The sequence below is a fragment of the Gallus gallus genome, chromosome 12 (assembly GCF_016699485.2).
Source record: "Gallus gallus isolate bGalGal1 chromosome 12, bGalGal1.mat.broiler.GRCg7b, whole genome shotgun sequence".
NCBI lineage: Eukaryota > Metazoa > Chordata > Aves > Galliformes > Phasianidae > Gallus > Gallus gallus.
The window spans coordinates 9,190,519-9,205,716 of record NC_052543.1 but is presented as its reverse complement, the minus strand read 5'-3'; the positions used below and the strand labels follow the sequence as shown (position 1 = coordinate 9,205,716).

General features: G+C 51.7%; 1 protein-coding gene across 4 annotated transcripts in view; it reads right to left on the bottom strand.

Annotated features, from left to right (window-relative positions):
* Window positions 1-262: 262 nt before the first annotated feature.
* NCKIPSD (NCK interacting protein with SH3 domain) overlaps window positions 263-15,198 on the bottom strand; it is a 35,129-nt gene continuing 20,193 nt past the window's right edge. For 2 of the 4 annotated variants that reach the window (XM_001233773.7, XM_040646393.2), the window contains exons 6-13: window positions 13,719-13,889; window positions 12,690-12,776; window positions 11,659-11,797; window positions 6,631-6,711; window positions 5,257-5,385; window positions 3,685-3,777; window positions 2,379-2,551; window positions 263-1,828 (exon numbers count right to left, since the gene is read on the bottom strand). In XM_001233773.7, coding sequence (XP_001233774.4) covers window positions 1,625-1,828; window positions 2,379-2,551; window positions 3,685-3,777; window positions 5,257-5,385; window positions 6,631-6,711; window positions 11,659-11,797; window positions 12,690-12,776; window positions 13,719-13,889 — 1,077 coding nt within the window. In that variant the 3' untranslated portion in view covers window positions 263-1,624. Of the gene's footprint in view, window positions 1,829-2,378; window positions 2,552-3,684; window positions 3,778-5,256; window positions 5,386-5,586; window positions 5,738-6,630; window positions 6,712-7,034; window positions 8,642-9,632; window positions 9,760-11,658; window positions 11,798-12,689; window positions 12,777-13,718; window positions 13,890-15,198 lie in introns of those variants that run through there. The other 2 variants (XR_005839214.2, XR_005839213.2) reach the window with 2 other exon arrangements.

The following is a 15,198-nucleotide window of genomic DNA, read 5'->3' as shown; positions in this document are numbered from 1 at the left end:
ACGAGATGATCTTTTAAGGTCCCCTCCAACCAAAGCCATTCTATGCTTCTGTGCGGGAGCCATCCAAGCAGGTGCGATTGAAGGGAACAATGGAAGCACAGAGCTGATGCAGGATGATGAGTTCACGTGGAACAGTGCAATGCTGGGAGGAGTGTGGGAAGAGTGAGCCCAGCTGTGCTCCCAGCCAGCAGCCCACTGCCTCAGTGCCACGCTGCAGTGCCACCGCGGCCAGACAGGATGGACGGGGCTGTGCTCACACAACTCCAGTTTAAGACATCTTTATTCCTCTGCACGTTACACTCAGTGCTTAAGAAAATACAGCATCCCTTTTGACATTCATACATTTTTACACGGGAAAAATAGGCTTCTCTACGAGGGTGGTTATGAAGCTTCGGGCAGCCACAGGCCAACAAACCTTTCCGTTCCTGAGCACGTCAGTGCCCAGAGCCCAGGCCTGTGAGCAGAGCTCAGCTGTTGTCTCCTAAAGCCATATATCTGTGCCCAGTGTTTCCAGTTCCAAACGCCCGTAGCTCCTACACAGGGTACCGCAGAGGAAGAGCTGGGGACAGGAGCGACCAGACTGCGCACACGGATACCTAAGGGACCCACGTTAGTGTGTGACTTATCTGTAACAGGGATACAGGTTAGTCCTGTTGGCTACAAACCTAAAGGGGACATAAATAAGGGTTCCCCACACTCGTGCATGGTCACAAACAGCCACTGGACACCAGGCGCACGCTGCCTCACGGACAGGAGGGCAGCGAGCAGAGCTACTGCGAAGCTCAAGGCAAGAAACCCACAGGCATTAAGAACAGAGCACTGCCCACATGCAGCCCCTCTGCCCGGGGCAGTGCTGCTGCGGAGGCGGCAAGCAGCAGCTATGGCTGCACGGGGCACTGTCTGTGCCACAGCCACGCCAAAGGCTCCTAACAGCAGCAGCCAGGGGTCACGGTTCTGGGCTGCCGCAGCGAGCAAGATACTCAGGTCTAAAGGTCACTACAGAAAGCGGGTTGAACAAAGCAGCTGCTGCACTAAGAGCAGGACCCCGGGCACAGTGCTGCCCCAAGCGTTAGCTGCAGGCCAGCAGGGAGGGTCAGGCTCGCAGGCGAGGCGCTGGGCGGTGAGCCACTGCCTCCCGGGGCAGCGCTGCAGCGCATTGGCACGAGCAGCAGAAACAAAACAGATGTTACAAAAGCTTCTTCCAAGCACCGACAGACTCCACTTGGTCACTGCAGGGAGAGATGCACATGGAAAAATAAAGTGATGCTCTAAGGCAAAGGCCTTTCGCTTCAGGACCTCGGGACACCAGCGCAGCTAAACACACCCCACCTGGCTGCCGTCCCTCCGGGCTCTGCCCTTCCTGCTGGCTAAGCGCCTCCTGCTCAAGCGCTGGGAGCAAACCAAGCACCAGCACCCAGCCTGCTGTGCCCAGCGCTGCCCTCCCTGGAGCGCCAGGCCCCAGGGCACCCCGCTGACACCCCTACAGGGCAGGTGAACACTGTCCAAACCTTAGGCCTCGCGCAAAGGAGGGTAAGGTATGAGCTGTACTGGAAGGGAACAGGGAGAAAGTGTCAACAAGAGACGTCTTTGATCCAAGTGGTTCAAACTCGAGTCCGAGGCGCGGTTAGCTGGTACCAGGGGAGATTTCTGGGAACTCCTTATAGATCTCCAGGATGATCAGTTTGTCCATCTGGCACTGCTGCTCCTCCTCCTCCTCCCCCAGGATGCGCTGCAGGATGCCCTGCAGGTCAGAGAGGCGGTGCTGGTGCTGCAGATACGGCGTGGAGCGGATGATGGCGTGCATCAGAGACAGATACTCCATCCTCAGCTGCCAAGTGGGAGGGGAGAAAAAACAGGGCACAGTGAAAGATTCAAAATGAGATAAACAAGCGTGCCAGCCTCCATTACAGCATGAGCACAGGAGCAGCTGCTGCTGCATGACCAGCCAGGGAGAACTCCAAAGGCACTGCTTTTCTGCAGGACTCATCATTAGCTATGGAGAACTGTGCTTTTCCCACAGCACCTCAATAACGCTCTTGATACACCCTCAAACATAAGCACATTCCCTGCCTCTAGCACTAAGGAAACACAGGAGATCCCTCCTGCTACTCACAGAGGGGCTCTTTTCCCAAAGGTCCCTGAACAGAAGGGCACAGACCACCAGAGCCTGGCTAACCTTCCTTCAAACACACCCTCCTATAGCCATGTGCCAGGAAGGACAAGTCTTCCCTTCCTCCTAGGGCTCTCAGACAGATTTCAGCACTCAGAAGTGTTCTGCCTGCCACCCATCTGTATCACCAAGCCCCACAGGTGAGGAGAAACACCACTACTGTGGGACCATGCTCCCCTTCTCAGTGCCCATGGCTTTGTGTGAGCACCTTGTCTCCAGGGGAGAGATCAGCGATCTGCCGCACCAGGATGTCTATCAGGACCATCATGTCTGTGTGGTAGAAGATGCTGGCTGTGTCCTTGCTGGCAAAGATGTCCTGCAGGAACTTCAGCACTGAGTGCGGCGGCTGAGGCTGATGCTTGAAGATACAAACTGGATCATCTGGGGGTGGCAGAGAGATCACGTTAAGCCACACACTCCCTGCTGCCCACCTCCTCCACCTTCGGTGCCAACCCCTGCATTGTTCCCCACAGGTTTTGGGGAGGGGGCTGCCCCCACCTCAGCCAGTTGCTCCCTGCCCACGGCTAGCTTTCATGCCAGCAGTCCCTAGTGCCTTGCACAAAGCTGTGTAATCAGGATGGCAGCTCTGCAGGGCACCAAGCTGAGACCAAACTCATTAGCATTAGCATTAATCACTGTTTATGTTTCACCTAACATCCCAGGTGAAAGCTCGTTAGCACATTACCTCTCAGTGCCTCCCCTCCTTGCTCAACAGCCACCACTCATTTTCTCCCTGGTTTATTAAGTCTGGTCCAATGACCCCTCTGAAAAGCCCACCAGAGCCTGCATCAGAAATAAGCTTTCACCATGGAGACCAGGCTAGGACTGTTCTGGAAGCAAGAAAAGAAGCACCTCCAAGTTTAAATTACCCACTGTACCCTGTTTTCTATCTAAACGTGGACCACAGAAGGGGCCACGGGGACTGCAGGAGGTGGGCACAAGAGAGGCATCTTTCTTTGGTTGTGGTTCTCCTCCTCCTCAAAGTAAGGAAATCCTTTTAGGGAATCTCGTATGGAAAAAGCTAAACAAAGGCTTTTGGACAGGGCCAGACAGAGAAGCACTGAAATGCAGGCTGCCCTCAAGCTGGTATAGTGTGGAAACTGATTTGTGACCCCAAGGAGAACTGAAGCCTGAGTAAGACGAGCTGCGAGCATCACAGGGTGAGTTATTTACCAGCAAATCAACAAAACAAATCTCAAGCTGCAAAGCCCCTGTGCTCCAGAAGGTATTAGAAAGCACAATAGTGGCATGCAGCGCGGGCAGAAATACCTGGCACTGCTCCGCCTGCAGTGCTCTCCAGCTTTCTAACAATCTGCCGTGCACAAGCTCTGTGCATACAGCAGATTTCACTCCACGCCTGGAGCAGGCAGAAAGCTAACCCTCTGCTGGCCAGTCCGAAATGGGAAGCTTCATTCTGAGTGGCACATCAGCCTGAGCCGGCAGCCCCAGCTCTTAGCAAGCACCACTCCCAGCAGCTGCACCCCCTGCCAGGCAGGTGACAGTGCTGCACTCACCTCCCCTGTTCAGCAGCAGCAGCAGCTTCTCGGTGAAAGTCTTGACGTTGGAGTGCTTGCTTATTGTCGTCATGATCACGCTGTGCTCTGGAACTAGGGAAGAAACCCGCTCAGCACATCCCTTTGTTTGCTGAAGACAACAGTAACAAAACAGAAAAGGAAAGCAGCACAGGGCTCCCACTTCACAGCATCGTTCCAGGGAACTGCAGGGAACCAACCCGTCAGGGCTACCAAAGCTTTCAGGGTTTCACCCCTGGGGGCACTCAAGGCCAGGCTGGATGGGGCCCTAGGCAACAGATCTTGTGGTCGGCAACCCCGTCCACGGCAGGGGTTGGAACTGGAAGATCTTTAAGGTCCCCTCCAACCTAAGCCTGTCTATGAGTCTATGAACAGAACGTGTTTTAGCAGAGTTTTTTAATCGACACTGCACTGCTGCAATGCAGGACAAATGAATCTTGCAGGCAGAGGAATAACAAGTCAATCCACTGATAAGCAACCTGAGCATCAGTTAACAGGTTCTTAGCATCAGAGAACAAATCACTGCTCTCAGCTACACCCCAGGTAGGCAATGATCCCCCAGAAACACACTGCCTGTCACACATTATTGCCCAATTAATGCATCCATGAACTCTATGGGTAACTGTGCAAAAGCGTAATGAATGAAAGCAGCAGAGACTATACTTAATCAGCCTCTGTGCAATCAACTTTCACGTGAAATTAGAAACTTTCACACAAATTTTAATGAAGTACAACTCATAATAAGTACATTACTAGACATGTCCTGCTGTTTTATCCTCCCCTTTCTCCACAAAGCCATGGATAAGGTCATGAAGCAGAACAGCAGTAAATAATTAAATACAATTGGAGCAACAGGAGATTTTGCAAACTCACTCAGGGTTAACAAGTGGCAGGACCTGGCACTGCTTCCCAGTTCTCCAACCACAAGCTTTGAAGCTCCCAGTCAGCCCCACGGGGAACGGGCAAACGCCCTTCTGTGGGGATCACAGGCTTTGTCTGTTAAGGAGCTCAGCGGAGGAGGGAGGATTGACAGTGAGGGAAAGCAGGAGAGAGTGCAGCTCAGGCTAGGGATAATAATCTCAACGTGTGAGCATTGAGTAGGGTTCAAGAAGTGCAGCCCGGTAAGCTGAAGGTTTGTAAAGACCTTCATAAAGCAAAAAGCTTTCTTTGTGGACAGAAACCAAGAAATGCCCACCAAAGCATGCTCCCTTCCAAATTAGCTGTGCCTACAAGTTAGCCATACACGTGTCCTGCAGGCCAGCAGTTGCTTCGATCCAGCCAGCTTGCATGTATAGACAGTAATCCACTGGACTTCATGGCTGCTGTGCTCCAGAGGGTCAGCTGGTTGGACATGGGCTCTCAGGTTGATTTTCCCTCTAGAGTTTTTTACAGTATTTGAACAGATAGAAGTAGAAACACAGCGTGCTGCCAGAGGCTGAGAGAGCTGCACGGGTTATCGCAACGCCATCAAGTCCCAATGAGATTCTGCTCCAGAATCCCCTCACTGCTCCAGACCACTTTTATCCTGCCGAGGCAGACCAGCACCAAACTGACCTGGAATGTGGAGATTGAAGGCCAGGAGGACGTTGATGAATAGGTCAGGGAGTTGGTCGGTGGTGTCCGAGGGCAGCCCGTCTTCAATCACATCCAGCAGGAACTGCACAAACTGAGAGTTGAGATGTTCTGCAGGAGGATAAAGATGGCACTTACATCATCGGGAAAGTACACCAAGCAACAGGGACCCCGCGAGCCACTGCTCTGTGCCTCTAGGCTTAAAGCCACTACTAGAGTACCAGTGTTAGCCAGCAGGAAATTAACAAATGGCTTTGTGCGTGAGACAAGTGCCTCAGAATTACCCACAGTTCACACAAATGCTGAATGTTCATTTCCCACTGGCTTTTTTTTTTTTTTTTAACTTATTATTTGAGTAAATAGAATGCCAAATTCCGCTCCAGCTGCTGTTCCAGCACCACTGCCACCAATGAAGGCTTCAGGTAGGAAGAGATTTGTATTCTTGACCACTGGTCTAATCCATCTATTTGAGAAAAAAAAAAAAAGGGTAATCATCCAGATCATTAGTAATAACCCATTCTTCAATTTAGCTATTAGGAAAGCTCAGGAGCTCATGCAAATAAGTCCACCTGCTGGAAATAATTGCCAGGGTTATACGAGGAGAGAAAAGCAGGAGATGTGGAGACTCACTCCTCAGTCCCTGCTGCACCAGCTTAAACCTTGGACGTGCTTATTGGAGTGTTAAGGTGAAGCTGCTGAGGAGATAATTATAAAAGTCTTCATTGCATTTCTAGGAAAACTGAAGCCAGAGCTTCCCAAGCATTGAGAACACAACACGGCTGGGGAAGAAGCATGCAGAGAGCACTTCCTAGCTGAAGGTTGAAATGAAAGAAAGGGTAGAATGGGCAGAGCTGGAGCACCGTCTGCACTTCCCTCTTGACTGCAATACTCTTAAGCATCTCCACTCGCATGAAGAACTTGAAATTCACAGGGCTGTGCCACCTTCTAACAGGGGAGAGCAGGGAGAGGCCCCGTTACGCAGCTGATGGATTTAGTGGACATTCATGGAGCAATCCGAGCATCAGAAATAATGTGTTTGAGGCAGATGTAAGAGGTGAGTGCTGTAGTGCAGGGCACCAGTACAACAAAGTGTTTGGACTAGTGTGCTGCTGAGCCACAGCGCTGGGCAAACTGCCTCTTCTGCAGCATGGCAGAATGCTTCTGCTCCAAGCCAGATTTGTGCCGCTCTACCTGAAAACCTGGCATCTCTGCTCAGTGCTTCCAGCAGGGAGACTCCAGTGGTGAAAAGGAGACCCTGATGTCACCTTGCTGACATTGCCCCAAGCTGTCCCCATAAAAGCTCCATCCCCCAGGTGTCCCACGACCAGCTCAGACGCACACACAGGCTGCTCTTACCATAATGATGGTATGGAAGGGGCTCCCCCATGGAGAATATCATTGCCAGCACCAGGGCAGAGTAGCACATCTTCTGATGATCTGCAAGAGAAACCCAGAGGTTCTGCTGCTGATTCTTCTGAGGGTGTGGTGCAGCACCCTCAGCTGGCAAACCACATATTAAATACAGACATCTCAAGCTGATTGCACTGCTCTTTGTTCCTGTATTTACTGAACTATCCGGGTGTTTTCCTGTTTAAGCACACGCCTTCTGCACCATGCATTTCTAAAGTAATTCAAAAATAATCATCACGCAGCTCTCTTTTCTTTTTTTCCCCCTCCACTTAATGTGGGCAAACTCCACATGAATAGTGAAAAGCCTCCCCTGCACAGTCCCAGGACACAGCCCATAGTTATGCAATTACCGAACCCAGAAAAAGCATCCATCTGGCCACCTCCAAGCGCCTCCTGTTCCAACCACCGCCGCCCCCGGAGCGCTGCGCCGCTCGTTACCACCTCTGCTCTGCTCCACTTCTGCTACCTCAGCTCTGCCTGGAGGGATGGAAAGTCTCTGGGGAGACCACCAGACCCCTGCTTGGGCTGTGCCTCTGCCCACTGCCCGGGACACGCACACCTCCACCACCAACACACCCCGCAGCCCGCCGGTCCAGCACCATTTGTGCTGGCAGCAGCTCCCAGTGAATATTCCACAGCCGGTGCCTTCCCTGAATGTTAATTAACAGATACACCTCAGTAGATATTTGCAGGGAAACAGAAGTAGCAGAATATGATCTGTGGGATAATAAAACGCGGCCTTTGTCCAGAGCAGTGAGGCTGAAGAAAAAGGTCCCCCCATGTATGATGCTTCCCTGGTTCCAGTCCCCCCTCCAACCCAGAAAGACCTCTCTGTGCACCAATCAATCCATTTCTAAGCACTGGCGAGCTCTATTTGATTTTGACCGCTCAGGCTGGTGCCTTCATCATCCCTAATGCTCCTGGAGTTGGCTAAGGGACTCGCAGCAATTGGCAGCTTGCAGATTTACTCTTAGCACAAGGGAAGAAATGCTAAAGAATCATTTCAGCCCAATAACCCTGAGAATCCATCTCCATCAGCAGAGGCTCTATAAACAAAGAGCGTGCAGACTTTGTCAGAGCTCCACAAGAGGCCCGAGCTTTGGAATAGCAAACACTTCAGTGAAAACGTATCATTTGGGGCCCAGCTAGAGATACTATGCATTAACAAGATTAGGAGTTTGTATGAGAGCAGCCCAGACAATGTGGCAGCAAAGAAAGAAAGCTGGAAACCGCTGTCTGCTCCTGTTAAACGGAGAGGGAGGACACTAACTTCCATCTAATTCATTCTTACCTAAGGAGCTCCCAGCTATAAGGTGTCAGTGAGACCAAAGCTTGCTGTAATAGAAAGAGGATCTGACAGCAGCAACAGGCACCTGCACAGCCAGAGCTGACGGGCAGAGGTGCTTCCAGGCACACCACCCAGCCACTATGGGCACGTCCCACGTCTGGCTGTGCTGTCTTCCTAACTGCTCATTACACGACCTCTTCACTTCTCCATCCCAGGCGCCTGGAGCTGCTTATCAGAGGCAGGGTGAGGCAGAAGGTAGATATGGGGAGCTGCTGTTCCTGTGTCCTTAACAGTGCTTTCACAAACAAAACTTCTCTTGTTGCGTGAGGAGCAATAAACAACGATCTGAGAACCAGAAGGCAGCACTGAACGTGCTGTCGTAACAAACATAGAGGAAGAGATGAATTAGACGTGAGATGGGGGAGGAGGGTGGTTACACACGTCCCTGCCCCATCTGCCATGAACTGATGTCCATTTGGGGCAGCCGACTGCAGGCTCCACTGCTATGGATGCTGGATGGGAGGTTGCTCAACAGTCTGAACGCTGAACCTGGAGCAGAGCTGGGTTAACCTGGTGCACACACTCAGCACACGCTCTGCAAGTGTTCGGAGCGCTCCTGCTGCAGTAAGGCTCAGCCAAGGCTGCATTCCCCGACGTGTTTGCATCATCCTGAAAAACAGAGTCATTGCCAGCCAAAGCATGGGTTTTTTTTTTCCTTTCAGAGCAGCACCAGTGGCAGCAAGTGAATAAAGAGCATTCAGAAAGCTCTCCTGAAGCAGAGGGACTTCGGTGACATCAGACTGGTAGGTGTCACTCAAGCGGCCATGAAGGACAGAAGAGATGTGGCTGTTTGCTCACCAGCCCGTGTTCCCTCAGCACTGGTAGGAGGGCTGCTATTCTGTCTGACAGGGATTTCTCAGAGGCCACCAAAGACCTTGCTCTCCACCGCCAAACACAGCAGGGCAAAGCCAGGGCGCAGGGAGCAGACACAGCTGTCTACAACTCAAGTAAAGAGAGCCTGGCAGCTGACTTGCACGTACACTGAGCTGCAACAGGGGAGAAAGTCACAATTACAGAGTGGATTATCCCCGTCTGTTTTCTTTGGAATTGTTCTGGCTAATTCTGCCTCGCTGTGCCTTATTATAAGCTCTTCTAATGCTGATAGATGTGTAGGCCAGCCGCATCAGAGAGAAGTGGCCATCCAGAAGCAATAAGACCCAAGCATCTGGCAGCAGAACTGGCCAGCAGCCAACACGCCTGCCTCAGCCCCAGGGTAAAGCTCCTTCTCATCAAAGGCACCCAGCATCCAGGCACAGAGCTTCAGCCTCAACTGTTCCTCAGTAACGAGCCGGGAGGGATCCCGTGGAGCTGTGCAGTGGTCCCCAGTGGCTTTGTGCTGGCACCAATCGCTATGGCCCCCGCCATCCACTGAAGGGATTAGCTAGTGCATGGCATGTCATGGATCAGCTGCTATTCCCCAGCTCCTAGTACCAAAATAAACTCAAGTCGTTCCAGTGCTGAAGGTCGTGTTTTCATGCAAGGCACTGCTTGCCATTTGGCAGTGGGACATGAAGCAGTAAGCACCAGGATGGCAGGAGGGAATTACTGATGCCCTAAGCCACCTCTGAAGGACAGACATGTCTGGGTCAAGGATGGTTACCTCTCTGTAGCCCTGCTGTGAAGGCCAGGAGGACTGCACGCTGCACAGATGGAATGCTTGCAAGTGCCTGCTACAAGCTTAGTGTGAGGAGGGCAGCACAGCATCAGGACATGACTTTGGGAGGCTCCTGTAAGCAAAAGGAAGAGCAGCCTTTAACCCTTAAACTGTACTGCCTGAGTGTTGCAGCACAGAGGGCAAAAAGCATCTCACTTGAGAAAAAATGAAGGAAAAAAGAGACATCACAGCTGCAGGTTGGAAGTCCGGGGGATGCAGCAGAGCCACTTTCCACCCACTTCAGCTGGGATGCTTCTGGGTGCCCAAAGCAGAGTCTAAAACTTGCAGAGAGATGGTCCGATTCAGCAGAAATGCCACATGGAGATCAGCAAAAATGTGCAGAAGTCCCCTATGTCAGAGCCTGATGCTCCACAGGCAGAGTTAGCTGTGCTGCCTGGGATGAAGCAGCCCCTGGAAAGGGCCCAGGACAGCAATGCAGTGACCAGGTGGGGCATAGCAAGCAGCTCTGAGAACCTGGATCAGCCCACCCTGCCTGCATGAGGGCAGCTTGCAGAACAGAGCAGAAGACTGAAACCAGCTTCAGCGGGGCACAGAAAACCTTTACCTGGAGACAATCTTTATGAATTAGTGACGGATGCATAACAAAGTTTATTTTTGGCAGCCCAAAAATCAGGAATAATGTTGTCAGAGATGCACAGTCACAGTTCCGTAACCAAGTATTATTTGCTTCTCAGGCAGAAAAGCTTCTGCCTAGAGAAGAGGCTTCTCACGCATACCCAGGAAAAAACACCAACGGTGTGACAGGCTCACTGCATATAATTGATATGCTGCGGTAACACAAAGAGAAAGCTAAGCCAACATAGGCATAATGATCTCAGTCCCTTTCCACGCTAACCCAATGTGCATTGTGCTGCCCTCGGTGCTTTCCAGTCACCCCCCACTTATGAAATGCCCACAATGCAAAGCAAATGTGACCACAAAGCCTTCCAGAGCAGGCTTGGCTCCCAACCCACAGCCCTATCCAGGCACCAGATCAGCCCCGTTGCTCCCGTCTGCAGCACAGATGTTCAACACAGGCTGCAGCAGCATGCTGGGGACAGGGATACCTATTATGTACACCCACGGTGGTCTTCTTGGCCATTTGCTTGTCTCACAAGCTACAGATGTGGCAGCCCCTGTTCTGAGCAGAAACATCCTACAGTTTTATCACCAAATTACACTTCTCCAAGGCTCCACAACGCCCACAGCAAACCAGCATTATACAGACTGCAATCGGGGGACAGGCAGCAAGACTCCAAACATACACATTCTGACTTCATCCAGGTGGTCAGTCAACAGCTACTGCAGTTGTGAGCTGCATTTAGAACAAAACAACGCACTTCCAGTATCTGCTTGGGAAGAAGATATTGAACACATCAGGCCCAAAGGGCAGGAAGGACGTTCCTGCTAACAGCAGGGAGAGGTCATCCTAACACAGGGAGTAGGAGCACAAAGTAGGAGGAATGTGACGACAAAGCCTGGGTATGGAAGGCAAAGAGCTAAGGAAAGCAGGGCTGTGGCAGCTCTGCAGCTCCATTAACAGCACGACCAGCCCTCCTTGTACGGAGAGAGGGGATGATTTCCTCTGATGCAACACACATCTCGTCCATCACCAAGAAACACCTCCAAGAGCTGGTATAGAACGCACAGAAAAACTGCCAGTAAGGGGCTGCAGAGATCTGTAGGTGCCTCCTGTCAGCATCACGAAGCCAACTGGAACAGCCCAAAACGTGCTTTAAGACCTCTCCAAGCAATGACACAGATCACTAATGGCACGTTCAAGAACTGGAGGGCCTCGCACCACTGGACTGAAACATCCTCTCCCCATTTATAGCTGTAATAACCCGAGTAACTGTAAAAACAGGCATCCACGTCCCCAGAGCACACAGAGCAGTCAAGCACTGACTGGCTGCTGTAATCCATCTCATGGGAAGATGTCCCCAGTGACCCCAGCACAGCGGCCCCAGCGCACCTTGCGTGTGAGTCTGCATGTCCCGCGCCAGCTCCATCGGCAGCACGGAGTTTACAAGCGTGGAGATGATGGCAGCATCCAGGTTGCACATGGCTCCAAAGCACTTCAGCAGCAGCAGCCTCAGAGGCACCCTGTGTTCCTGCAACAACAGCGTATGAGATCAAATCATGCCCCGGATAAGGGCTCACTCTACGGTGACAGACATACGTGGGAGAAGCTCCTGCTGCTGGGACAGCTGCAGACCCTCCTAGAATTAACAGTAACCCCAGCAGCCCTACTGCCTTGTCAGCAGTGTCACAGGAGTCCTTCCCAGATGCCATTCAGAACTGGGCTGGTGCAGGTTGTGGCCTGCTGCCCGCTGCTCTCAGATACACCACAGCACCCAGCTCCGGGTTCAGACACAGAAATGCCCACAGAAAGCTGAATGCAGCGAGGCTTGCTGTGCTGTAGCTGGGGACTCGGGCAGGATGGGGGAAAGCCTCCAGCCCCAGCAGCATCCTACAACAGCCAGGTCCAGGAAGAAGCAGAGCAAAGCAACACTGCATAGGCATTGAAGACAAAACTTCCACTTCTTCCTCTGAATACTGATTTTCTTCCTCCCTCCCAAGGCTTCTACTCACAACCTACTTTCCCGAGCAAAGCTATTTACTAATGCACAGGAGTGCATCAATTAAAAGAGGAGCAGTCCCAGCCTGTCAGCTTATCCAAGGCATCCTCAGAAATTCTTCCTCTATATATTATAGATGCTGATTCTGTTCCTCAATGGAGCTATCAAAAGCAGCAAGCTTTCCCCTTCACACTGCTAGCTGCTGCTTCAGTCTGTAGCATTCTCTGCTCTTCCATACAGCTTGTATGCATAACGTGGCAATTCCAAGCACTCAAAAGAGGCATGTTACACAACTCCATCGTGTTCACAGAACTGCCCTACCCAGGGGGAACACGTAACGTATATTCATCACACAAACTTGCCCTTTTGCACCTTCAGGGAAACCTCAAAAAGAAGAGAAACGCAATACATGCTGCCACCTTACCATCTGATAATATGCCACGAGGGACAGGATGGATTCAAATTCATTCTTCTTGCACATCTTCTTGCAAACTTCTGGGTCTGCATCTGTCTGGAAGCAGGAATGGACAGGTGAGCCCAGTGCTGCATGATAGCAGTAAGGTGGCTGCTGCAGAGAGCTCCATGGAGGCCAGCTGCTCGTTGGCTTCAGCAGCCACAGCCCAACCGTCTCTCAAAGAAACTGAAGCCAGAACAGAAACAGTTCAAGAACTGCCACAATGGAGGTTTCTGCACCAAAGCTCTGCCATACAGCACGTCTTAGGCTGAAAGCACCTCAAAAGCCATGACCTGAGCAGTATCTCAGCGTGAGCATCTTACATAGAGCAGTTCCAGTTTTCCCATAGTGAGAAGTATTGCACCTCCCACCACTCCCTCCCACTAAATCAGGAGGAAATGGTTGCACCAATCCACCCCTGCCTTGCCCTGCAGACCTCACAGCAAGAAGGGAAGTCGTGTGTTGAGTTAAAGAGACAATGGCATTTACTCTACAAAAAGTAAATCAGCTCTGCTTATGTTAGAACTGATAAAGAGCATCAAACAGGGGCACAACAAAGACAGTGATGGCACCTGTAGCAGAGCGTGTTACTGCACCAGATGACAGCTCCCATGTCATTGTGTTCCCTGTACAGACAGACCTGTACATGCCAGAGAGTGCTGGGACAGTATTTCTCACCACCACAATGTATATATACACTCATATATACAAATACGCCGAGATGTTTTATACCTGTTCAAAAGTGAGGTTTTCTATTCTCCTGTAATAGGGAAATACCACAGCAACTGTAAGTGACACTTCTGTAACTCCTTAAGAGCTTTGTAAGGTGGAGCAGAAGGATCACACAGCCTTCCCACAAGCAGTAAGGGATACACAGGAAACCTCCACTCCCTGCAACAGCAAGTCTGATGGCAACACAAGGACAGAGGCAGCCAGATAAAAGGAACTTCACCAGTGCCGGAGTGCTGAGCCGAGCCTACAGCAGAGGAGCTGGCTCACCAGGATGCGAAGCAGCTCCTCCAGGTAGCAGCAGATAACGTTCTCATCCTCATAGAGCGCCCAGCTGCGCTGCTGAGCATCATCCTTGTGCCGGGCCAGGTCTGCGAAGATCACCTCCAACCGCTGCTCGTCGTGACAGATCTGTCCTGAGGGCAGCCCCGAGCTCAGGTCCTGCAGGGCAGCAGAGCAGTGGTTACTGGGGTCCTGGCAGCTGGCCGTTGCTCCGTGCGGTCTTTGACTGAGGAGCGCAGCTGACCTCATTCAGTCAAGAGCTGGCAGCAAAGACACAGCCATTATTTCAGCTTTCATACTTGTTGGGCCTCTACTCCCCCTCCTTTCCTTGCACAGCTAGTGCAGTGAATGAATCACGTTGGACTCCTGCCCTCAAAAATAGGTGCCAGGACTGGTGCACGGTCAAAGCCTTTAAATCCAAGCTGTCACCGCCCTGCTGGAGCTCTGGCTGCCTTCTGAGGATGCTAAAGAACCCAAGAAGCCTCACTCAAACAAGCTGCACCCCTTTTTGCTTACAGCCTGCCAGTACCTAAAGCCACGCCAACGCTCCCGAAGCCATGGGAACAAGACTTGTACCCAAGTCTTTTCTGCATCACAGAACTGTAGCACTGACATGGAGCAGCACAGCCAGGGCACGATTGGCACAGCCACACTGTGACTGCCAAGCAAAGGGGTGCGCACCTTCTGCACGTCGGGAACCCCACGGCCTTCTGGGGAGAACGGCTCCGAGTTTATTAACTGCGACGTTTAATCTGCTTTATTAGAGCCAGGATTGCTAGTAATTTGCTTTGTGGTATTTGGGGTGTGAACTAATTAAGACCTTGATTCAGTGGTTCAATTATATAATTAAAGAAGCGTTCTTGTCGGGGCTGCTCATTACATAACGTTTGCCGAGCAGATAAGGAAGGAAGGAAGGAGCAGTTCAGCTTTAACAGCAGACCCTGCCTGCGTGCTGCCATGGGAAGCTGCGGATGGCCAAGCAGAGAGCTGCAAGGCTGGGGCTGGGACAGCACGAGGGCTGCTCCCCCAGCAATTAACGTACAGTCAAAGCACGAATGCATTCCTCCCCCTTCTACACTCACACTTCTTTCAATATCTCGCTACGGGGTACAGCCAAATGAGTCAGCTCTGAGAGTGCTCACTCCGCTGACTGCCATTATCCCGGGCAAGCAAAGGGACAAAGGCTCCCTTGGAGGAAAGACAAACCCCAGAGAAGCATTTGTGGCTCGTTAAAGCCATTCCTCCTTTAAGCACAGCCAAACTCAAGAACAAAGTGGAAGAGAAGGTGCGATGCGTCCCAGCAAAAGGCCCTTCTCTCCCTCCTAGAAGCCCACGTTCAGGCAGGCACCTGGTAGATGAGGAGCAGTGTGAATTAAAAGGAAACGGCACGGCGCTTCCACCTTCAGAGAGCACTGGGAATAAGAGCAAGGTAATGGATTCTGGGATTGATTCAGTAAACCAGTGATCT